Here is a 24095-nt window from a genome sequence, read left to right as displayed (position 1 = left end):
AAAGTAACTTTTGAGTAAATGAAGTAAGGAGTTACCCATGTGGAAATCAGTAGAAGAACCATTATAGGCAGAGGGGACAGCAAATGCGAAGACTCTGATATACATATGTGCTTGGTATTTTCCGAGAAAAGCAAAAAGGCCATGTAGTTGGAGCAGAATGGAGGAAAGAGAGACTAGTAGGAAATGAAGTCAGAGAGGTAATGGAGTTGGGGGTAGGTAGGGAGCATACCGTGTTTGTTCTCATAGGTCATAATAAGAACTCAGACTGAAATGGGAAGCCGTTGGAGGGTTTTAAGCAGAGAATCACTTGGTTGCTATCAATGTTAAGAACAGACTGAAGAGGGGCAATAACAAAGCAGAGAGAACAGTTAAGGTGCTACTGATATAACCCAAGCTAGAGATGTTAGTGGCACTCACTGCTGTAGTTGGGGGCTAGGGGGTGGTATCAAGTTGGTCAAATTCTGGATAGTATTTTGAATATAGAGCAAATAGTATTTATTTGCTGATAGACCACGTGTGAAAAAGAGAGAAGTCAAAGATGCCTGTTAGATATCCAAGAGGAAATATGAAGTGGGCCACTGGATTTGTTCATCAACAGTACAAAGGAGAGGTCCCCAGGGAGAGACAGAAATTTGAGAGTTATCAGTATTGTTTAGATTTTGGAAAGCTAATACGGTGCATAGTGTAGCTCTCTATAATCAAGCACATTCACATTTCTGCACCAAGTGGGACAGCGTAGAACAGGTTGTCCCCCTAAATTAGTTGTGGAACCAAACTTACCAAAAAACAAACAAACAAAAATTCTTGCATTTCAGAGTTGCAGATAAGAAGAGATTGTGGCTCCGTATATCCTTCAACAGCCTGCAAGTCAATAAGCCTGGCACCTGGAGGATACCAGCAGGACTGAGGAAACATCCATTGCCACGAAGATGATAAATACAAGTAACATGCAGGCACACACACAGAAAAGGGGGTGAGGAGTACAAAAGCAAAAGAAGGGAGGGGCAAAGAAGAGATGTATCAGTTAGAAATTGCTACCAATAAATGCCTAACTAATTTTGAAGCCAACTGCCAACTAAACAGAGGTATCCTCTAGTTAGCAAACTTTAAAATGCCATTTGAATTCAGGCTGTAAACTACTTATCTATCACCTGTGTGCCAGCATTGTCCTAGGCACTGAGGCTATCAAGAAAGTAAAGTCCCAATCTAGATGAACTGTGAGCCACTGTATAGCTCTCCCTGACGAAAACCAGTATCAGGTTGTTGATCTGCAAATACACAAGGACAAAAAAAAAAAAAATCTGCATTTGGTTATAACTGACAACAAATCCCACTGGGCATGTCTTTCGTGTGATTTTTTGTTTTTGTTTTTTGGGGGGAGCATGTCTTTTGAAGAAACAGACCCCAAAAGAAAGTTACAAAACTAAAGAAAGTCAAAGGTTTTTTTTTTTAATGTGTTGTTAAAAGACAATCGAACAGAAAACTGTATAAAAACAATTAAAACTCATATTTAAAAAGAAAGATGCCTGTCAGAAAAACAAAACTCCTTGAAATATTTGGAAAGAATATAATGTAATAATGGCAGAACCCTGATTCAGACTACCCAAGTATGCTGCTAGATGAATTTCATTATTTGACCTTAACCTCAACAAAAAACAAACACCCAGAATTAATTACTTAAACTGTAACAAGAAAAAGATTAAAATCCTAAAATATTACCTCTACTACTCACTTATTAAAGTAGCAGAAACAGGAAGGCATGTGAAAGAAAAGAAGTATTAGGAAACAATAATTGACCATATTAATAATATATCTTCAGCTTGACAGAGTAACAGCAACAAGTTATGCCAAGTCCATAATTTCTTCACTGTAATTCTTAACTACCTTCCAAAGCAGTAGAAGCAATCACATCTGCAAACTGAAGAGAACAGGATGCACAAACTCTGGAAGACAGACAATTCATGTGCCATTTTCAATACAATGCCACCCCTTCTAACATTCCAAAGCACTCTCTGGGGGTATTTTGAATCTAACAACTCCCTTAAACTAGATCTATGATTTCAGACTCCTCCCTCCTGTTTCTCATTCAGTGCCCCCTCTTCCTCTTCCCACCAAAAGGTGGGCTCCCCTCTGAATTCCTTACAGCTCTTTGTACTTGACTCTTATGCTTTCAACCTACACTGATGTGTAGTAAAATCATATTATATGTGTATTTACCTTTCTTTCTAAGAATGTAAACTTCTTGGGAACAGACTCTTCCTGTGTCAGTCCAGAGCTATTTTAGATGCTCAATAACCTTTAAAATTGTGAATCACTCTGTTGTACACCTGAAACTTACATAATATTGTACATCAACTATACTTCAATTAAAAAAAAAAAGGTGGTCAAGAATGCATGTTGAGGGCTTCCCTGGTGGCGCAATGGTTAGGAATCCGCCTGCCAATGCAGGGGACATGGGTTCAAGCCCTGGTCGGGGAAGATCCCACATGCCGTAGAACAACTAAGTCCATGCGCCACAACTACTGAGCCTGTGCTCTAGAGCCCGCGAGCCACAACTACTGAAGCCCACGCGCCAAGAGCCTGTGCTCCGCAACAAAGAGAAGACACCGCAATGAGAAGCCCGCGCACCGCAACAAAGAGTAGCCCCCGCCTGCCGCAACTAGAGAAAGCCCGCGCACAGCAACGAAGACCCAATGCAGCCAAAAATAAATTAATTAATTAAATAAATTTTAAAAAAAAAAGAATGCATGCTGAGGGACTTCACTGGTGGTCAAGTGGTTAAGAATCCGCCTTCCAATGCAGGAGATGCGGATTCAATCCCTGGTCAGGGAACTAAGATCCCACATGTCGCTGGGCAAATAAGCCCGTGCGCTGCAACTACTGAGCCCACGTGCTCTGGAGCCTGCGCACCACAATGAAAGATCCCATGTGCTGCAACTAAGACCCAACACAGCCAAATAAATAAATTTAAAAAAAGAAAGAAAAAAGAATGCATGTTGACTCAATTTACCTTTAGAATCTGAATCCCAATCTTTTTCCCCAATGTGCTTTCAAAAGCACATTGCTGGGGACTTCCCTGGTGGTCCAGTGGCTGAGACTCCACACTCCCAATGCAGGGGGCCTGGGTTTGATCCCTGGTCAGGGAACTAGATCCCACATGCCGCAACTAAGAGTTTGCATGCCACAACTTAAGATCCCTCATGCGGCAACAAAGATCCTGCGTGCCACAACTAAGACCCAATGCAACCAAATAAATAAATATTAAAAAAAAAAAAAAAAAAGCACATTGCTGCTTCCTCCAAAAATTAAACATAAAATTACCATATGACCTAGCAATTCCACTTCTGGGTATATACCCAAAAGAATTCAAAGCAAGTACTTGAAGATATATTTTATACACCCATATTCACAGCCGCATTACTCACAATAGCCAAGAAGTGGAAACGACCCAAACGTCTATCGACACATGAATAGATAAACAAAATGTGGATGATGGTGATGACTGCACAACAATGTGTATGTACTTAATGTCACTGAATTGTACATTTAAAAATAGATAAAATCATAAATTTTACGTTATATATGTTTTACCAAAAGTGGAAAAAAGAAAAAAAAAAAACCCACACTGCTCCTTCTCCATTTACTATCCTTAGACCAGAGGCAGCTGAAGTATAGCGTTAAGAGCGTGGACTCTGGAACCAGAATGTCTGGGTTCGAATTCTGGATTAGCCACTTAGCATATGTCAAACTTCTCTTTCCCACTGTTTCCTCATCTTTAAAACATAGATTTCATAGTACCCACTACACAGGGTTGTAGTGAAGATTAAACAGATTAATAAATGCATAATACTTAACTCAGTGCCTGAGGGGTAGTAAAGGGCTCCATAAATGTAAGTTCTCTTATTATCATTCAAGGAGACAGAGGGTGTAGTTTGAAAAAGCATTTAACATCATCTATATAAGAATCTACAGAAAATAAAGCTTAACAAACTTTTGGTTGATGGAGTTATCCAGAAGAGTAAGAAAGCATTTGAAAGCACTGCACTAGATTACTGAATGCCATGGACATAATCTTTTAATTCCAACTAAAATTCACAGCCATTAACATCTGCCTCGCATAGCTCTCCAGTATCTTGTCTGTTTGCACTTAAGATGTAAACAGGACTATGCTTTGCCAGGAATTTTATCAAATTACTACACACCACCTTCCTTAAAAAAAGAAAATTTTTTTTACTCTTTAGGTGAAACCTTCCTAATTACAAAATGCAAATCTCTCTAGGGTCTCTGACTCTGACAAAACTATAGTATATGATACTGATATTTGGAGAGAGAAAAAGCATTTATGAAAACTTTCCTAATACAGCATATCCAGGCTCTTATTTGAATTCTTAAAGCCTATGTGGGACTTCTGACCCTGGTTCGCCAACAGACACCATATTCTTTTTTTTTTTTTTTTTAAATAAATAAATTTATTTATTTATTTATTTTTGGTTGCGTTGGGTCTTTGTTGCTGCATGCAGGCTTTCTCTAGCTGTGGTGCGCAGGCTTCTCATTGCGGTGACTTCTCTTGTTGCGGAGCACGGGCTCCAGACACGCAGGCTTCAGCAGTTGTGGCACACGGGCTCAGTAGTTGTGGCTCGCGGGTTTCAGTAGTTGTGGCACATGGGCTTCAGTAGTTGTGGCGCACGGGCTTAGTTGCTCCACAGCATGTAGGGTCTTCCCGGACCAGGGATCAAACCCGTGTTCCCTGCATTGGCAGGCAGATTCTTAACCACTGCACCACCAGGGAAGTCCCAACATATTCTTTAAGGGTATGAATTAGATCTTTTATGTTTCCCAGCACACAGCATTGCAAATGGTAGGAACAACTATGTGTTGACCAAACTTTCCTCAACGGTAAATTCTCCACTATTTTCACAAACTTTGTCAGTTTATAGCATCAGGAAAAACACCCAGGTTTTCTGTCTCCACACCAGTTCTACCACAGTCACCATTAACCAAACTAAAAAGCTACTGTTGCCATTGCTACTTCTTTAGCTAAGAAGGTGAGACTTAATCTCTTCACATGAGTATAGCACAGGGCACCAAGCTCTCAGTCCCAACTGAGCAAAGCACAAATCTAGAATTTAACTTCAGTTCAGCTAATTAGCCAGAGGGCTTGCTCAGATATTAGTGCATAAATAAACATATTTTTTCCTTGCTTAATTTCTCATGAAAAATATCGAAAACACAAGTAATTTCTCTTAAGAAAAGATAATGTCTCCACTCAGAGCAAAACCCTCAATTAAACTGGTTCATTAAACTTGAAATGTCCTAAGGCAATTTCCCAGTACAGGTTGGAGGGCAACACTACGTAAGTCACATACACAAGGCTACACTAGTCCTCGATTTCACCCTACTCTCTGTAAAAAAAAAAAAATAGGGCAAGAACTGTGTTTTATAGAATATAAATAGAAAGTGGTCTAGATGTTCTAACAGCATTACATAAAACAACCAGACTTTTCAAGAACACCTGAAGCTACCTAAATTGCAACTTATTTATTTGAGAAATTAAATAACAGAACCACCAGTACAATTAAAGCATTCAAAAATGCAGAAGCTGAAGAAATTGGAGTATTTCATTCAAAGTCTGAGGTTTTTTAAAAAATCACCATCTTTTATAAAAGATCATTTTTTTAAATATAATGTAAATTCAACCCTTCCTTTTCTGAATTTCAGCCTTGGGAAGAGGAGTTTCCACATCCTTTTCTTGGCTAACTGGGTTTGAAGTTCTAAGGCACCGAAATAGTGGCGAAGTCTAACTACCCACCATCCCATTGGCTCAGAGGAAACCCCGCCCCGTACAGCCACGGTAACCCAACATCAAGGGAACTCCAGGAAAGGTTGTCCCCGGCCACATTTCTAGTCTCTGATGAGTCTCTGCCCCTCCCCCCACCATCACCGCTGTGGAAGCACGGTCTCAGCACGAGCAGCACTCGACCGCAGACTGCAACGAAAGGACCTTGAGCACCTCGCCCCAATAATTACAACCGAGAGGGGAGGGGCGGGGACCACGATCCCACTCTCCAGGCTGCATGGTGCCATCCATGCTGCACCAAGCAAAGCAGAGACAACAGCTCTGGCACCTGACCCTCGTGCCCCAGGCAAAAGGCATGGCTGAGCCACAAGTGAAAGCCCTGACATCTCCACAGTTTGCAGTCTGGGGGCCCCTCCCACCCAAAAGAGACGTAGGGCGGGGCAGATCTAAGCGCCGCGACTCCCAGCCAGACCGGACAGCGGGCTTTCCCGAGCCCCGCCTCACTTGCCAAGGAGGCGGAAACCCGCGGAAGAGGGAGGACGGCCAGGGGGAGTGGCATAGCCGCTCCATACTGCCCCTCAGGCCAACCGGATCCCGGGAAGGCGGAGGAAGGCGGCCTTCACGCCCCCTCCCTGCCGCGCCCCGAAGCCACAAGCGGGAGACCCCCCAGGCCGTCCCCTCACCCCAGCAGGCCACTGCAAGGCCGCCCAGCCGAGGCCCCGCCCAACCCGGGAAGACAGGAGAGGTGGTCGACCGCAAACAGCACTTCGCACAGGGCCCAGCCCCGCCCCTTTCTCCACAATTGCACGCGCGCGCCGGCCCCGCCCCTGAGCGGCGGCGCGAGAGCCCGCCCCCTCCGCGCGCACCGGGACTACGCTCTCCTCCCCCTCCCGCACCGAGAGCTACCCCGCTCCGCCCCCCACCCCCCTCACACATCCACACGCCTCCCGCCCGCCTGCTCTACGGGAAGCCGAGGAGGTCAGTCCCCCCAAAAAATACACACCCTCGAGTCCGGCGTTACCCGCCACCAGGCTCCCTGCCCCGAACCCGGCCCGGCGTGCTCTCACCGCAAAGCTGCTTCGGCCGCTCTCACTGCGTGTCCCTCTCAGCATGAGCCTCAGGCTCAGCAGGGAGGCCCCGAGAAACGCGCGGGGCACAGGCCCGCCAAAGCGGACTGGCAGCCTCCTCTCCGCTAACGAAGCGGTCACAGGCCCCAGTGCCCAGACTGGGAAGGAGGGAGGGAGGGAGGGAGGGAAACTCCAAGGGGGGAAGGGGAGGGGGGGAAGATGGAGAAACCGTCTCCGCCGCCTCTACCGCCGCGGCCGCTTCTCTGTTACCCGGGAAATCCCGCCCACTCACCCGGCCCGCCCCGCAGAGGGAAGACTCAACTTCGCTCCGCACAGGCCGTACTATCCGCCTGTCAAAGGTTTAGCCAATCGCTGCGCCCTGGCTGCCGACTGCCCGCCCCTTCCCCCCCGGCTGGGAGGGGAGGGGGGGGAAAGCCGCTCACCTTCTCCACGCCCCTATTGGCGGGGAGCTTCCCTAACTCTACCCCGCCTATTGGAGACGAATTGCTGAATCCCACCCCCAAGCCGCAACACTATTGGAGGAAGCAGGGAAGCTCTTCACGTCTCATTGGAGGACTCCACATGTCCCGCCCCTTGCCGTCTCAGCTACAGGCCCAACAACTCCGCTCCCGCCCTCGCCGGTCATTGCATTGGAAGGCTACCCCTATCTCTCTGGCTGCCCCAGGAAGGTAAGTAACCGATGTGGGGTAAAAATGTCCGTGAGATAGTCTCCTCCTACCGCACTGCCGGGCCAGGCCCCGCCCCCAACCATCGGATTGGGTATCTCGACGCCGGTAGGAGCCTCTATTGGCTAGGATGCCCGTCTAGGAAGAAGCTGACTCCGCCCTGCGCGAGGAGGCTGAACCTTAGCAGTCCTTTTGTGGAATGTTTACACTAGAGACTGAAGCGCAGAGAGTTCCAGGGCCTGAAACAGGAGGTGGTGCGGAGCTCAGCAGCGGGAATTCGATGCCCTGGGATTTGAAAGGGAGAGGCAGCAGCATTGCCACCCTGCAGGACCCCCTTACAAAAAATGATAAAGAGAACCTCATCATTCCCATACAGTTCTCTACAATTTACATTTCCGCACACTGCCTCCTTGTAAACACAAATATACGGAGCAGCCGACAGCTCCTTTCAGTAAGTATAGAATACAGAATTAAGGGCTGGAGACCAAAGTCGAGGAATAGTCCCAGGGGTTGTTCAGCCCGCAGCTAGTGGTGGCTGCATACTTCTATCGCAGACACTCCCTAAACCTGAATATGCAGTCCTAAGAGGGCGGAGATAACCAAAATGAGGGCAGGGCCCTAAGAGCCAACGCCCTGGCAAGCCTCCGGAAGGCGGAGCGTGAAGCGTAAGGCACTAGCGATCTCCAGAGCAGAACTGGAGGCATCAGACTCGAAGAACTGAGGAAGGAGACCAAACAGGCCACGGCATAAATGAATCCTACGCCACACTTAAGAGAAATGATAAAAATTCCAGAGTTGGGGACAATAATAAGAACTGTTCCCTCCTCCTTGGCCAACGAGTGTTAATGACAGTACCTAGGCCCTCTCTGTGTAGGTAATATGGCCTTGAACAGAGAGACAAAGTGCTTGCGATACCTAGGTGGCTTTTATTTATTCACTAAATAGGGCGAACTGATGCTGGCCTTGCTTTGCGGGGCGCTCACGGAGCGCCAGGAGGGGAGGGGGCGGGACTAGAGTTTTCCCGCTCTCTTCCGCAAAAAGGCTACTCCCCCAAGAAAGCTGAGTCAGTATCCAAGAGGCAGGCCCCAGGTAACTCACTCCTAGGTCCTACCTTGTCCTCCCTCTGCAATCTGCCGGAGACCACAAGAAATGAGCGCTGGCAACAGGTGGGCCTGACTCCAAGCTGCAAGGACAAGGCAGCGAACTGTGAACTCCATGAATAGCCGACAGATGGGAGCAGCCTCGCCGGGAGCTAAGCCCTGCCCCAGGACGGAGCTCAAAAAATAAGTCACACCAACGAAACAAACGAGATCCCCAGGCCAAACCTCTAGGAGGTTACGAAGAAGAGGTAATTATGCAGAACTGACCGAGGGCTATTTTAAATCTGGGCCGTCCTCCGCTCCCTGGACTGGGTGCCACACGGCGCTCCCACCTGGACATCAAGAACCACTTGGAACCCAAGCATAATTGGGCCGCCCTCGACTTTTCTGTCAACAGGGGATGAGCTGCCCTGGGTCTTGCCTAAGGCATCCAGGCCAATCCTAAGTTGCTCAGAGTTTTTGATAAAGCCAAGTAAGGACAGCGGCTGCCTTGTGCTGGGAAGAAAACACTCTGCCAACGTCCGCAGCGTTCTCAAGCTTAAGCCTAGGGCGATTTCCAGGAAGTCGAGAGCCGCGGGAAAAGCCAGGCCGCGGGGTCAGAACTTTAGTACTTGGCGAGGAAGGATAGACCCCACACCCTCCTCCCAACCCTTGCAGAACCCCGAGAGCTAAGTCCCCCAAAGCCACCGTACACCGGCAACCCCTAACTTCATCGCAAAGGCTACCAGATCTCGAGACTTGGAGAAATCATTGTGTGCCTCTTGGCTCTCCCCGCCCCCCTTGCCAAGGGCTCCAAGCCCGGGACTTCCGGGCGGGAGGACCGTTCGAAGGAGCTAGGCGGGCCTCACACATGTGCTGAGCGCGCACACACGCTAGGGGAGGGGGCGGGGAACAGGGGTGGACTTCCCCCTCCAAGCTCTCTGCGCCGGAGGAGGCGGGACCATCCACCCCACCAATCAGAAGTAGGGGCGGGACCCTTGCGCCTCGCGTATGCCGCAGGAATCCTCCCTCCGCCCTTCACGGAAAAAAATCTTAGCAACTTAAACTCCAGCCCGGCCTCCGATAGGCGGAGCTCGGGAGAATGTCATCCAATCAACAACCGAGAAGGAAAAAAGGGGAGCTTCGCCCAGCCAGTGGAAGACAAGAGAAGGCGGGCCCTCTGGAGGAGCCCGAGATGGGTGGAAGAGAGAGGGGAAGGCCCCGCCCCTCAGCTCCTCTCCGGGCCGGTTGCACAAGCCGTCGCTGGAGTAGATAGTAAACAGGCTAGGCCAGGGAGTGGAGGCAGTGGTATCCCGGCGCTCCATGAGCCCGGGCCCCTGCGCCTCTTCTCCCGGCGTCGCCCCGCCCGGCCTCGGCGGTTCGCGCCGGCGCCCCGCCTCCCAGCCCACGGTCGCCATCCCGGCTGACAGGCGCGCCCCCCGCGCCCCTCCCGCCGGCTGATGCATTTCCTTTTCCCGATTCCGAGCGTGGAGACTGTTTTCCCAGTTTCCGACCTTCACTGCCCCTTTCAGGCCACCCCCTCGTGGGCGCGCTCACACGCCCGTGCCCCCACCCCCGCCCCATCCGCGGGCAAACAGCACGGCCGGGGGAGGGGAAGGGAGCCACCGTCGCTGCCTTGGGGTGGGCGGGGAAGGAGGCAGCTCCATGTTTGCAAGGGGATCAGCTGGGGCCGCGGGTCGCGGCCGCCGAGTTCGTGGAGGTTTTCCACACCCCCAGGCCGGGTTCCAGCGCCGAATGCTGGCTCTACTGCCACGGCCCGGGAGTTCGGAGAGCCCAGACCGGCGCATGGGTCTAGTGCCGAGGCGCTGGTGCTCTTTCCGGTGGCCTCCCCCGCCCCCGGCCGCCCCTCCCGCAAGTCCGGCGTTGCCCCCGCCCCCAGAGTCCATAACAACCGCGGGCCCTAGGCGCCCGCGCCTCTTTGGAGCGCGCCCACCGCCCTCTCCGACAAGTTTGCGGACAGAAACAAAACCCTCGGGCCGCTGCCGCCCTCGGCCGGCGTGGTTAGCGGGGAAAGCCGCGGGCCCGGTCTCGGTCGCTAACTCCAGCTCTCGACCAACTCCCGGCGCCGCGGGCTCAGTGAGCCCGGCCGGCTTGGCTCAGGCCGCCGCCCCCTGCCGAGCCCGCGCGCCGCAGCCCGGGCCCGGTTCCAGTTGGTGTATGGAATCTCCCCTTTTTTCTTCTCTACAATAATTTTTTTAAGGCATTGCAGGAGCGAGGGGGATCTCCTCCTGCCGGCCCCTTACCCAGTCCGTCGCCCAAACCTACCGAAACCGACTGCTCGGTGAAATAAACTAGGCAGCACGGCCAGCGCACTGGCGACCCCGGGCCGGGCCGACCCCCTCCCCACGGATCCGGCCCGGCTTGGAAACGCACACTGGTGAGCGGGCGGCGCCAAGAGCTCTCCTTCCTGGCCTGCCCCTCGCTCGGCTCCCTCGGCCGCCGGACTCCGAGCCTCCCCTAGTTCCGTCCCAGGGCCCGCAGCGCCTACACCATGGCGGACTGGCCAAAGCGACCGGCCGGCAAACAAGCCCCCCAAACCCTCGAGATTGGGGAGACCAAATTAAAAGCAGCTGTTTAACATACCTTCCGAGCCAGGCGAGGAGTACTGAATGGGGGGGAACGCCCCCCACGGGCCATTGGCTCCCCGGTGCTCGCGTCAGTCATACTGGGCCCGCCTCCTCCCCTCGCTCCACCTCTTCCCCTTCATTGAACGCCCCCTCCCTCCAAAAAATATAAACAAATTAATTAAACTAGTCGTGAGTGGGAGGCGCATCTCTGGCAGAGGTCCCTATCTCTGCCGCACCGCCGCTTCGAGTTTCTTGAGGCCCTTGGACTAGGAGACCTCTTGGGACTCAAAGATCCGCTGGGTGGACCCGGAGGAGGAGCTAGCGGGGCTACCTGGCCCCCACTTCCTTCATACACACACCCCATTTGGAGCTGGGCAGAGGGAGGCGGGTAAGGATACCCTAGCGACTGGCTGGAATGTCCCGACGCCCCTGTCTGTGTAACCTGTGTCCGACCCATTCTGTTAAGTGCCTGCCTAAAAATGAGCGGTATAAGCTGGAAGTCCTGTGTTGGGGCAACAGGCATTTGCCTAAGCACCTACTGGGGTGAGGCAGACACATTCATACCGCACCTGCTGCTTGGGTGGGATTACAGAGACTGAATGAGATGCTCACTATGTACCCTCCAAGGGCATCAGACCTAGCTGAGGAGATGCTACAGAAAGAGCTAAGGCAAGGTGGAAAATGTATATGTAATTAGACATCCACAGAAGCTCAGAGCAGGGAGATTCTTTCTAGCTGAGGAAAACTGGGTGAAGTCTTCATGGAGAAGGTGGCACTCAGGTAGAAATGGAGGGGCAAGTTATTCTCAGCAAAGGACACAAAGAGGTAAATGCAAAGAAACATTAAGAACCATTGCAAGTGTGGCTGTAGTAATGAAACTCAGGGTTGGAAAGATGCAGTCAAAGAGCAAAAGACTTTACTACCTTGTTAACATTCTTAGACTTGCACTGCAGAATGTGCAAGCAGCATGGCCGGTCACAGGACCACAGGCCCAGAACTATGGTTTAAGATGCTCAACATCCCAGCAGCTGGATGGATTCTGAGGGTGGGTTGAATGAGGGGTGCCTACAGGCAGCAAGGTGAGGCAGAATGGCTGTTGTAATAGTGGGTTTGGAGACTACAGAGGTACATCTTCTGGTGGGAGGGGTAGATGGAGGGAGCCAAGAGGTTTCTTCTCTTTCTCCCAGCCCCCCAATCCAGAAACCCTTCCCTACCTTCAGCAGCCCTCAAGTCAAAACTCTGACTCAGATGCTTCCCTGAATCATTTGTAGTGTTTTGGAGGGGTGGGGGAGGCTACCCCACATGTCTGTGCTCAACAGAGCTGAGCCTGGGGCCAGAATACAAGACGAGTGAGTGGGAAAGATCTGTTGATTGAGGTATCCAGTAAAGGAAGCTAGTGTGGATGAGGTGGGGTGTGCAGAATGTGAAGGGCCTTAAAGGCCTGTGGGCAGAATGGGAGCCTGCTGCCAGTTAGGCTGTCCTAACAGTTCAGGTGAGATGTAATGAAGACTTGACTAGGGCAGTGGCAATGGATAAGCAAGAATAAAAACAGAGAGATGTGTTTGAGAAAGACTCCAGAGGACTGGGTGACTGATTCAGTGTGGGTAATGGAGGGAAAGGAGGAGTCAGTGGCCTGGTGTATGAAGGGGTAGAAGAGCCTTGAGGCTAGTGGTTTGGTAAGCTGGCTTCCAGATTTAGTGTGGCCAGTGACTTAGTACTATATCCTTAGGCAAGTCCCCTCCTCCCTATGGGCCTGTTTCTCTCCTGTGAAATAGGGGTGAAAACTGGGGTAGAAAGACAGGCTCTAAGGACCCTTCCCTCCCTCAGAGTCCATGGGGGTGGGGGGGACTCTGATGGGGAGGGAAGCTTGCTACTAAGGAGAGAGGGCAGGTGGGAAGAAATACTGATTTGGGAAGGGAAGTAGGTCATCTCAGGTGAAGTAGGGACTAGAATTTGGGTGGCAGCTTGGTTGATGGAATCACTGAAGGGTGTAAAGGGGGAAAGACCAGGAGGTGAAGAGTGTGTGTTCAGTGGGAGGCCCAGCACCTAGCAGGGCCATGGAAGTTGAGGTTCATTCTCAGACTGGGGGCTCCCTAGAGGGAAGACCAAGTTTTTCTATATCAGAACAGACACCTTCTGATGTCTGGAGCCCTATCTCAGATTTGTGCTCTATTTCCCAAGAGGCTCTGCCCTAAATGAAGGCATAACAGATACTGTGTGAATGTAAGATGAGGCAGAGTGGGTAGAGCAGAAAGAACATTAGTCTGGAAGTTGAGTCCTATGGTTTGCACTTAGTCTTATTACCTGTGGTTCAGCCTCCTGTCCTGTACAAGTTAACATGGCAGTCCTTACCGTTATGAGGATCACATGTGATGATAAAAATGCGCTTTAATACACCTAGTGAGGCTCTGAACTTCTGTGGAGGCCAAAGGCCCAAGCATCTGACTGTAAGCCTGGACTGCAGGGGGTATACGCTGAAGGAAGTTACTTATAGAGCATTTGCAACCAGAACAGTTACTCCTGCTCAGAGAACCAGACTTCGCTGACACTTCTGACCCTCCTAAGTGCACCACGCTGATGGAAATCCCCTCTTGAATGCTCCCTAGACTGAGCTCCTCGAGGGAAGCAACTCCATCTAATTCACCTCTGAGCCCCCAGTGCCCCCAGCGGTCAGGCAAGAAAGCCCCTCAGAAGGCGTCCAGTGATTGTTTCTGACTCAGTACATTGATGCCTGCGTAGCACAGCCACTCCCAGACTCTGGGAAATTAAGAATTTGATTTGGAGACATTGGCCTTCCAGCTTCACTGAAGGTTGCATCCACCCCACCTCTCCCCTACCCTATCAGTGAGGACAAAAGAGTGAATAGATCTGGGTGAAGGCCTTCCTTGGAGAAGTCACATGGGGAAGCCAGGTTCTGATTCCCAGGAGTCCTCTTTTGTGTGAGTTAGGGATTTTCGTATTTGTAGTTGAGCAAACTGAGGCTCAGAGTAGTAGAGTGACTTGCCCAAGCCAAGTTGCCAAGGCGAGTCTGCCTGAGCTTTGTCCATTCCACCACATGCTGTCTCTATACACATTAAGATCCATGATCCAAGTTGGGACTTCTGGAGAAAAACAGCTTCCCCTCTTGCTCCACATGCCTTCCCTCCCTGACTCCGAGAGCAGTTTGTCCCCAGATAGTTTTAAATGATTTCTGGCCCTTTCCAAAAAAATTATCCTCAAAGAAGCAATTTGTCTCCCAGTCACATACATGCATCCTCAACTCACAACCACATATACTCAAAACTATCACACCTTCTGACACCCTGCCTCCTAAGCATCACATACACACACCCTCACAGTTCTTTAGGATGCTTATGGTAGGTGGTGATTGAAAGATATTTAGGGCCTGCACTTCAGTGGCTCTGCCAAAAAGATGTCAGTGCCAGTGCCCTGATGACAGAAACTCTGCCAGCTAAAGGAGACCATTGCCAGTTTGGGAATATCCAGGTGAGGGGCATCTGAGGCTTGCTTCCCACTTCCAACCCAAAGTGCTTTATACGTACAAGGGGAAAAGCTCAAGCTATTGGTCAGAATCCCAGTTTAGCCACTTCCTAGCTAGATGTCTTTGGCAAGTCATTTATCTTTTCAATTCCCTTATCTGTAAACTAAGAAAAAGAATACCTACTGCAGTGGGTTGTTGTGAAATTAAAAATAAAGTATGCCTAGCACTCAAATGTTGTAGGACCCTTTCTTCCTTTATCTTGTCGACACTCCCTCTTCTCCTGGTCTTTCAAATGCAAAGTCCCTGGTGTTCCAGTTTGAGAGGAGACCAGGACAGGCTTAAAGAACCCCAAAATTCCACTGTGTAAATTAGAAACTCCATTTCTCTGGCAACCAACTGGTTTATATGTTGTACATATGCCATATTTCTGATTTCTAAGTGACTGGAGGCTTGGAATTTTTTTATTGGGTTTTAAGACTGTTGTTCACTGCCTTGAAATGTTTTGCTCTCACCTAGCATTATTTACCCCTCTAGGTCACTTCAGCCCAAATCTAGAAAACAAATGTAACAATATGTTCCCAGTTTACCCAGCTTTATGCTTTCAAAGTGTTTTCTTCTGCATATCAGTTGTTTGAGGATTTTTTTTTAAGGCAGCAGGTTCCTTTGTTCAAATGAAATCTTATTCAGAGGTCTAACATGTAAGAGATAAAGGTGGGCCTTGCTTTGGTTGAAGTGAACCCCAAGCACTGCAGTCTCTATTCCTTCACCTCCCACTCATGCCTCCTCCTTGTCAGCCCCTGCCCCAACATCACTAGTGAACCTCCATTTATTAATCCTGTTCATTCATCCCAGCTACTCCCCACCTCTCACCAGTCTGTGAGAACACAGCCTAGTCTTGACCTTGGTTACCTCTGCCTATTAATCAGAATCTTTCCCAGGTTTTTCTTCCTCCATCCTCCCCTAAATATTGGTGGCTCCCAAGGGTCTCTCCTCTCTTCTTGCTCTCTTCATTCGTCTTTGTTCTCACCCACTTCCAAGGCTCCTAGCTTCTATCTAAACTAAGTCCCCAACTGATATCTCCAGCCTAGCATCTGCTCTGAACATCATACTCCATACGTCCACTGGCTGCTGGCCACAGAATAGGTATTCATTAAAGGTCAAGGAGGCAAAACAGACTTCACAGGATAAAGTGGGTGACCTAGACTCAGCTGTGCATCTGGCCAGTCTTGAGGCTAAGATAACTATATTAGCTTAGAGAAGTAACCAGGTGCTGATGCAGGGGGGAGGGGTAGAAAGAAGTGAGCCTAGAGTGGGGAAGAGGGCGCCGTGCCTTTTTTGACTACCTTCTCTACACAACTCATGTCTTGCTTTCCTACTTTCACCTTCACCTTAGTCCTAAAAACTGTATCAGGAACATATTACCCTAAGTTGTCAAAAAGGGATCACTGCTCCCCATCTCCATCCAACACTCTAGGTTTCCGGTTTAGTTAGTTTTGTCCATGTTGGCCTTAGCCAGAAAAAAATGAGAGCATTTAAGACTGCAGAACGCCAGATTTAGCTTAAACAAAAAGGATTTTGTGAAAGCTATGGTGAGGGGTGAAGGAAGGCTAAACACTGCAACAGGTTTCTGAGAGTGCTAGATTTCTATTTGTGGAAAAGACCCAGTCTTCTCTGTGGTCAGTTAAGAGCAGTGCAGTCCAAAACACTTGATATTCACAACTGTTTGTGTGATGGTTAACTATAGGGTGAATATCTCCCAAGAGGAAATATAGTTCCCAAACTGGTGGAGCTTTTAGCTCCTGTCCTTGGTTAGCTAATGATGGTCTGGGGGTAGTAGTCTTGGTAGTAACCAAGGCTGGAGACAAACCTAAGACCTCGGTTGGGAGCTCTGGTAGCTTGATTAGTTCATTCCTCCGCTCTGAGTCATTCTGTCTGCCCCACATGTAACAGCACAGAAACCTTAAAGGCCTATGGGATAGCGTGGGGATAATAGGGGAGACTTGCTGCTTACCAAGTTGGGGGCCAAGTGGGAAGGGAACTGAGGGAATAGGGAGGTGGCTGCACCTTGAAAGAGGAGACTTTGAAAACAAGCTAAAACTGGGGATTTCAAGTGGGAGCTGACCCAACCATAGGAGGGTCTGATGGTTCCTCTATAGGCATTTGCACCATCCAGCAAAGAACTAGACCCTCAGAGTTGAAGGGCCTGCAGTAGGATCATCTAATACAGCACCTTCTTTTACAAAAGCTAGGACCTGGCTTGAGTTGAGTGGTGAGATCTCAAAACTACCAAAGAGCTCAGTCACTCTAAGAACGCTTTTCTACTTGGCCATACCTCCTGACCCACCAACCTGCAGGTGTCTGATTTGTGAGAGTTTCCATATGTGTCTGGTTGTCTCTAGAGATGGGAAGACCATAAGGGCAGGAGTCCCATCTTCCTCAAGGTATGATGCTAAATAGTCCAGTCTCCCAAGAACCAGTTGCATTTTTTCATTTACCTGCACATTGTGACATGGAGATTGACAATGGTGAACCTCCCAGGCTGAGGATGCTGGGGTACCCTTCACCTCAGGAGTCCCATCCTAGCTAACAGGGATGGGCAGAATGAAGGGACTAAGCCTAGAGGGAGTAAATTAAGTGAAAAAAATAGCAGTCAAATCAGAAGCAGAAGCCTGAGTTACCCACAATATTCTCTCTCCCCTGCACACTTTCTTCATCTTACGTTCTCAACTGTGCAATCCAGCATTTGATTGTGGGTTCTCTTGCTTTGTTCACCAAATCTCCTACGTGACAGCCTTGACTTCCTGGACAGATTCAGGGCTCCTCCTCTCTCTTCCCCTTTATCTCCTTTAACACCCAACACAGGTAGGCTCACACTGAGTATTAATTATCTTCCCAAGGGTAAAGGCTACAAGCAGACTACAGCAGTCGGGGGGAAGCTATTAATCTCTTTCTCTCAGATTTAGGAGACATCAATTTGCTAACCTTCCTTCGAGTCAGGGGCATGGACTAAAACAGTGGTTCAAAAACCTGGCTCATCCTGCCACTCACTCAACCACCTACTGGGCAGGACCCAGGAAACTGCATTTTTATGGAGCCCTCGCAAGTGATAACCTCACCAATCCTTAGATGTGCCATGAAGAACTCATGCATAACTTCTGAATTTACACAGCAGTTGGGCTACAGTCTCTTCAAATAAATGACATTTCAAGGCCACCTCCTCCAAATCTTTTATCATTAATCTTGTTTCCTGCATACTTCCCCAAACCCCTAACCTGATTTCCCAGATTTCATGTATCTGTTTACCTATTATGCTTGCTTGCCCCCAAGGGAATAGAGGCTCATCCAAACAAAGGTCTGGCTTAATTTTTGCACTATACATCAGCTCTTGATTAAGGTAAGAAACTCAAGAATATTTTGTTGGAAGATCAGGAGATGGATCCTTAGAGGTCTGAGTCAGATGGTCCGAGTTCTTGCTGTGGCAAATTAATTTTCCTGTGCCTCAGTTTTTCTCTTCTGTCAATACGTACCTCAAAAGTTTGGTTTGAGGGTGAATGAGATAATACAGAGAAAGCACTTTGAACAGTACCTGGAATAGAGTTAAGCAACCAGTAAATATCAGCTGCTGTCACTTTTATTAAGAACACCCCATGCCAGAACTGCTCCAACTGCACAGGTGTCACTGGTCAACAGGGAGGAGCTACACAGCATGGGGAGTGGTCCTACGTGGACAAAGCTTCTGGTTCTACTCTAAGAGAGAGATGCAAATGACTCAAGATCTTCCCACAAAGGTACCAGTGTAACCAAATGTATGGGGTTTCCCTGGGAGAATGACCCCTCTGGTACCCTGCAGACTTGAGGACCTGTACCAGGAGGTCTTATCTGGGAGAATCAGTCACCAACTCTGTCAGAAACCCTTCTTGTCTATTACATACAGATCTAGTCAAGATCAACTACCTGGAACCTTAAGAACTGTCTATACCTTGAATAGAACATTAAAAAAACTCATTTCCAAAGACAAAACACTATCTCGATCTTTGAGATAGCAACGCAGTAAAGAGGCCAAAGCTTTGTAAGCAGATCAACTTGAGCTCCAGTTCTAGAGCTGGACCTGCTAAACCTTACCTTCGCTGTAACCCTCACTGTAACCCTCTGTACCTTACCTTTCTCATCTACACAGAAACAGAAGGAAGGGAGAATAACATCTCACTGGATTGTTGTGAGGTTTAAATGAGGTAATGGGGGGGAAAGCACCAACCACAGTGACTGGCACTTGGCAAGCAGTCAACTGGTGCTGGTTCCCTTTGTCTGCCCAGAGCTGGGCCATGGCCTTGGGCAAGATGGGCAGCTCTCAGAACTGAAAGGCTATGAGGCCTTGGGTTCCTCCCTGCCTCCCCATCCCTCCCGGACCAGCTCTTGGAGCCCCTCCTCACCTTCCCAGCCCCAGACTGCTACTAAATTGATGAAGCTAAAAGGATTTGTTCACGTCGGTATATTTATATGTAAATACAAAACTGTTATCGCTGTAAGATATCGAATATGAACATTACAATTATTTTCTGAATCTGACTCAGTCCATTGACGTTAAATACAAAATGAAAAGATTGTAAAAATAAGAATATATACATTCAAAGAGCTTATTACAGTATAAAATTATTGAGGTCTGATCAGCTGCCAACCTCATCTGTGATAGGGGAAGAAGTTTTAGGGGTTCCTGGGATTTTCTTGGGAATGTGGAATGCTAGGACTCTTGATTCCATCCCTGGCATATCAGGCTAGGTAGGCCGGGAGCAGACAGGGACAGGTTGAATGAACAGGGGGAAAACAGTGATCGCAGGGGACTGCTTCACCCAGACAGGGGTTAAGCTTTTTACTGACACAGAACCCACCCAGCTTGAGCTCCAGGGTCTGGCAGGCTAGTAGGCAAGAAAGAGATGGGCATATGAGTGGACAGGGCCAAGTTGCATAAGAAAAAGAACGTTCTAGCAAAAGAAAAAGGGGCCCCAGCTCATTCTCTCAGGGAGGGAGTCTCATAGTATGTAGTTTCCTCTCTCTCACACGTGGGCTCCCTGTCTTTCCTTCTAAGACTTCGTACCGATTGCTTTTGGCTCTGGCTGCTCAGTGAATTCATCTCTGCCCAGATCCCAATCCCCAAGGGATAGGGAGAGGGGAGAGAGGGTCTGGAATCACAGTGGCGGTCTATTCCCAAAATTGGCAAAGTAAACAGAGAAAAACCATTAGATAAGGGCAATCCATGCTGAATTAAACCAGTGTCACCACAAACCAGTATTCTTGGCTCCAAAAGGCAGCATCCTGGAGAGAGATAAGTCATTATATAAGGATGAGGGCCTGTGGCAGGAGCATGGAGAGTGGATGTGTGTGTGTCCTCTTCCACCACTCTGTGGTCTGACAACAGGCAACATGATCCCCAACCCCAGCTCGTCCAGGATAAGCAGTAGGATCCAAAAAGCGAGGAGTCCTGAACTGCAACAAGAAGCCCCAGGAACTTCTACAAAGGAGTATCTCTGTGTATATGTATTTATAGAATACGACCATATTATCACATACAGTATATATTATATACACACGTACGTATGGACTCATACACATAAGTGCACATACACACACGCACACACAGAGAATGACAGAAAAGACTGGAATACACGCCCTAGGTATAAACGTGCTTGGCACTCAGGACGTTCTCTAGAATATGTAACTTGGTCAAGCTCTCTGGGAAGGAGGTGGATGCTCACTAAACCTCCCCATCAAATCCTAGCAAAGGGAAGGAATGGAAAAAGACCTTGAGAAGGAGAATGGCATTGGGAAAGGGGGGAGGGAGGTTCCTTCCCCACTTACCTCGGGGCCCCTGGCAAAAATCGATAGCCACAATTTGGTTTTAATAAGGCACAGTTCGATAGCAGGTGCTAGGAATTAAGAACACATTGCTGCTGGCCCTTTCTAGTGGCAATTGCACCACATCTATCGAGCCAAAGGGAAAGCCTGCCTTGCGTGCACGCGTGCGCCGGGAGACACAAGAAAGAGGTCGGTCCATGGCTTCAGTGTAACTGATGGCAACCTATAGGCTCAGCGGTGTCCAGGGTAGTTTAAGGAAGTCTGGCCAGCAGATAGGAGGCTCGTGGGACAGTTACTGACCCTCCATGGCCAGGAGGTTGTGGCTGGAGGGCACCATGCCCTCCCTCTCTGCAAACTCCAGGATTGCCTTGTAGCAGAAATAGTACTGCTCAGGGGTCTGGATGCTGAAGGCCCTCTGGGTCCTCATGCGGGACACTGTCTGGAACACATTTAGGGTGCCAAGCTCCTCCAGCTGTGCCAGGCAGATGTCCAATGAGCAGAAGGTACCTGAAGAAAGGAAGGAAGTGGTCATACCTGATCTACCTCTCCTCTTTCCCTCCCTCTACCAAATAACCCAGGCAGGATTAGATGAATGAATTCAATGGCAAGGTGCCTCATGGCAGGAGGCCAGTTGGCCTTAGGCCTGGAAGGGCTCAAGGAGGAGGTCACAGGGAGTGTTGAAGGCCAGAGAAATGAGAAGGCCTCTTGTCTCTCAGGACATATATGGGGGTAATAGGAAGAGTAGGTGGGAAGGTGACAGAGGGACTTCTTGCTTCGATCCCAGACAGAATGACAGCACTTCCACACCTGGGCCCTAATTTTCAGATTCCATAACTTCTCCACAGAGACCTAACACAAACCTATTCTTCCTTTCTCCCAAAGGGACCTCTGAACTAGAAGGCCAACAGTCCCTGCAATGTACATCCCCTTAAGGCAAAAGCTGCTAACTGGTTCCAGAATGGAGAGCACGGTCCAGGGTGGAAACCTCCCCAGGGAAGGGTATGGGAAGAAAGCAACAGCCCAGCTGAGCTCTCTGGGACACCCAGGTGACAGTGATGGGATCAGAAGATAATCATGCTGATGGAATGTATAAAGCATCAAACCCCTAGAGGACTTGGCTTGTGAAGTATATATTCTGGCCAGTACACCTAACACTAGGGATACTAAAAGGACATTAAACAGGAATTTTTCATGGCAATTCACCACCAATGGATCAAATACTCATATTCTGGCAACTAAGAGCTTTGTTATTCCTCCCCCACCCTTAGTGCCTCTGGATGCTCCAAGAGCTGCATCAGGTGCATTACCTGTCCTGCCAATGCCTGCACTGCAATGGACCACAATGGGTGGCTCAGGGCACTGCCCTTTGGAGCGTGCTCCCATGCTGCTGACGGCCAGCCTCTGCTGGTTCCTGACGGCTCTCAAGAAATCAATAAGGGAAGCTGCCGAGGAAGGGACACCATAATCTGGCCAGCTCAGGAACTGAAAGTGGGTCACGTGGCGTTTCTGCCGTTCCTTGGATGAAAAAAGAAGCAAAAGTTAATGAGGTCACTTCTCCTTGCCTCTGACTACCTTTGGCTTTTCCAGATTCTCAACCCTCTGGAATCGCTATCACCAAGGTTCCTATCACCCTCAAGTTTCTCCACAATTGCTTCTCTACGAACGCAAAGGAAAGATTAAATGTCTGGAGAGGGCAGAATTCCTATATTATATGATCCAGATTTCTTATGTTATAAAAAGTTTCATTCCTAAGTAATGCCACTCTTGTGTTGAGACAATATGGCTACTCTGGCTCTGAGCTGAATATCCTGATCCTGTTTCCAGAAGAATGGAAGTAACTTATAAGCTCCCTGGAATCCTGCCTATTCCCTTTGGACATTTTCTTTACAGTAAAGGTTTTCCCCCAGCTTCAAAAGAGTGAGAAAATAAAATTTACCTCTGTGTTGTGAATTTCTAGCGTTGTTTTCTTATAATGGTTCATATTCTCCACACCTAGATTGGTCACTGTGAGGAAGCCAAATCGGATCCGGGAGTCTTTTTCTAAAGGCCAGTATTGGCCACACTTTCTCCTGCCGCCCTCCTCGAAGCTGAAGACACACAGAGAAAGATAAGCCTTCCATCCTTCTTCTCCACAGCAATAACTCTGCTCTACCCATGACCTGCTGTACCCTTAGGCAGAAATGTCATCTCTTGCATTGCTTCTGTCTAATCTATCCCCTTGTTTCTTGGCAGAAAAAGGAAACCTTCATTCTAAACAGATGTAACAACAGCTAAATTTTCTGCATGTACTCATTTAGTGGACATTTATTGAGCACCAGCTACATCCATTTGGTCCCTTTCCTGATACCTCTTGGTACTCCTCACATATCTGGCATAAATACTGGGTGGACAAAGAAAGACAGTAGAGAAAATATGGTGGGCCAGGTCGAACTCCCTGCCCTATATCTCAGTTACTGTTCATTCTCTTCCCCAATGAGAGCCCTTGGCTGATAGAGGAGTGGGAAAGGCACAGTTCCTGGGATGCCAACAGGAGGTTTATGTAAAGGCCTAAAGTCCACCTCACTACTCTTCAGTGGCTCCAAAGTACTCCAAGGTGGTACTTCTTCTACTACCTCCCCTCCAAATCAAAGGTGGCTTGTAACAGTGCCATGAGGAAGGGATCTGAGCAAACATTCTCATTAATTTTTTTCTCCTCATCTGAAATGGGTTATAATTATCATAATGATAATGATGATACTCATGAAATAGTAATTCCTAAAGTTTTGGCAGATACATACACCAAAATTTCAAAAATATTCCTTTCATCAAGAGCTTCCTGCCTGACCTATTATGTTTCATATCTCTTTTTTTCAAGTTCTCCTACAGGTGGAAATAGGAACAAGAAGAAAAATGGTCAAAAGTAGTAGGGAAAGGGAGAACTAAGGGGAACTGGTAATTCAGAAGCCAGGAAGACGGCTGACCTTTGGAAGTAGGGAGCAGGCTAAAAGTAAATTGCTCCATGTTTCCCAATGCTTCCTCTAGTAGTTATTAAGGCCAGGACCTCAGGATAGGCTGTAACTGGCACAGGGTCACCAGAGCCATGGATTAAAGCTTTGACAAGTTAGATCTATCAATCTCCACCATACCCTGGCTCTGTTAACTCTGGGTCAGCTAAGAAAAAAGCTAAGACATCTCAAACTCTTTGCCATGGCTTTCCTAATCCTCATTGTTTCTAAGAGCTAAACTCCCCTCTAGAACCACCCATGCTTGGGGACGGGGGAGGGGGGGAAGTGCAATGGGTAGAAAAGGGATGAACTCACCGGGTGGTCATGACAATCACCAAGACTTTTTGCTCCCATACCATGAGCCAGAAATCACGATAGGTATTCTCCAAAGGGCCTACAATGAAAGTAGAAGACAGGAACGTGACCCTGGGAAGCTCTTCTTTCCTTCTTAGGCTCTTCTGTTTTTTCCCAACTACTAACTCCAAAGCACATACACTGGCTCCCTGCCTTTTTGACTATATCCCTGCTATTCAGGGTGGTCCTTGGGCAAGCAGCACCAGCAC

General features: G+C 48.7%; 2 protein-coding genes across 4 annotated transcripts in view; both read right to left on the bottom strand.

The window, feature by feature from the left end:
- SIN3A (SIN3 transcription regulator family member A) overlaps positions 1-8719 on the bottom strand; it is a 61819-nt gene extending 53100 nt beyond the window's left edge. Inside the window, exon 1 of one of the 3 annotated variants that reach the window (XM_059912723.1) lies at positions 8662-8719. The gene's annotated coding sequence lies outside the window, so the exon portion shown is untranslated. Of the gene's footprint in view, positions 1-6800; positions 7129-8661 lie in introns of those variants that run through there. The other 2 variants (XM_059912721.1, XM_059912722.1) reach the window with 2 other exon arrangements.
- A 10467-nt stretch (positions 8720-19186) lies between these two features.
- PTPN9 (protein tyrosine phosphatase non-receptor type 9) overlaps positions 19187-24095 on the bottom strand; it is an 80616-nt gene continuing 75707 nt past the window's right edge. The window contains exons 10-13 of the mRNA XM_059912727.1: positions 23848-23926; positions 22485-22635; positions 21856-22063; positions 19187-21055 (exon numbers count right to left, since the gene is read on the bottom strand). Of these exons, the coding sequence (XP_059768710.1) occupies positions 20841-21055; positions 21856-22063; positions 22485-22635; positions 23848-23926 (653 nt within the window). The 3' untranslated portion in view covers positions 19187-20840. The remainder of the gene's footprint in view (positions 21056-21855; positions 22064-22484; positions 22636-23847; positions 23927-24095) is intronic.

This window comes from Balaenoptera ricei, chromosome 2 (assembly GCF_028023285.1).
Source record: "Balaenoptera ricei isolate mBalRic1 chromosome 2, mBalRic1.hap2, whole genome shotgun sequence".
NCBI lineage: Eukaryota > Metazoa > Chordata > Mammalia > Artiodactyla > Balaenopteridae > Balaenoptera > Balaenoptera ricei.
Note: the sequence above shows the minus strand (reverse complement) of the source record. Positions and strands in the feature narration are given on the sequence as shown.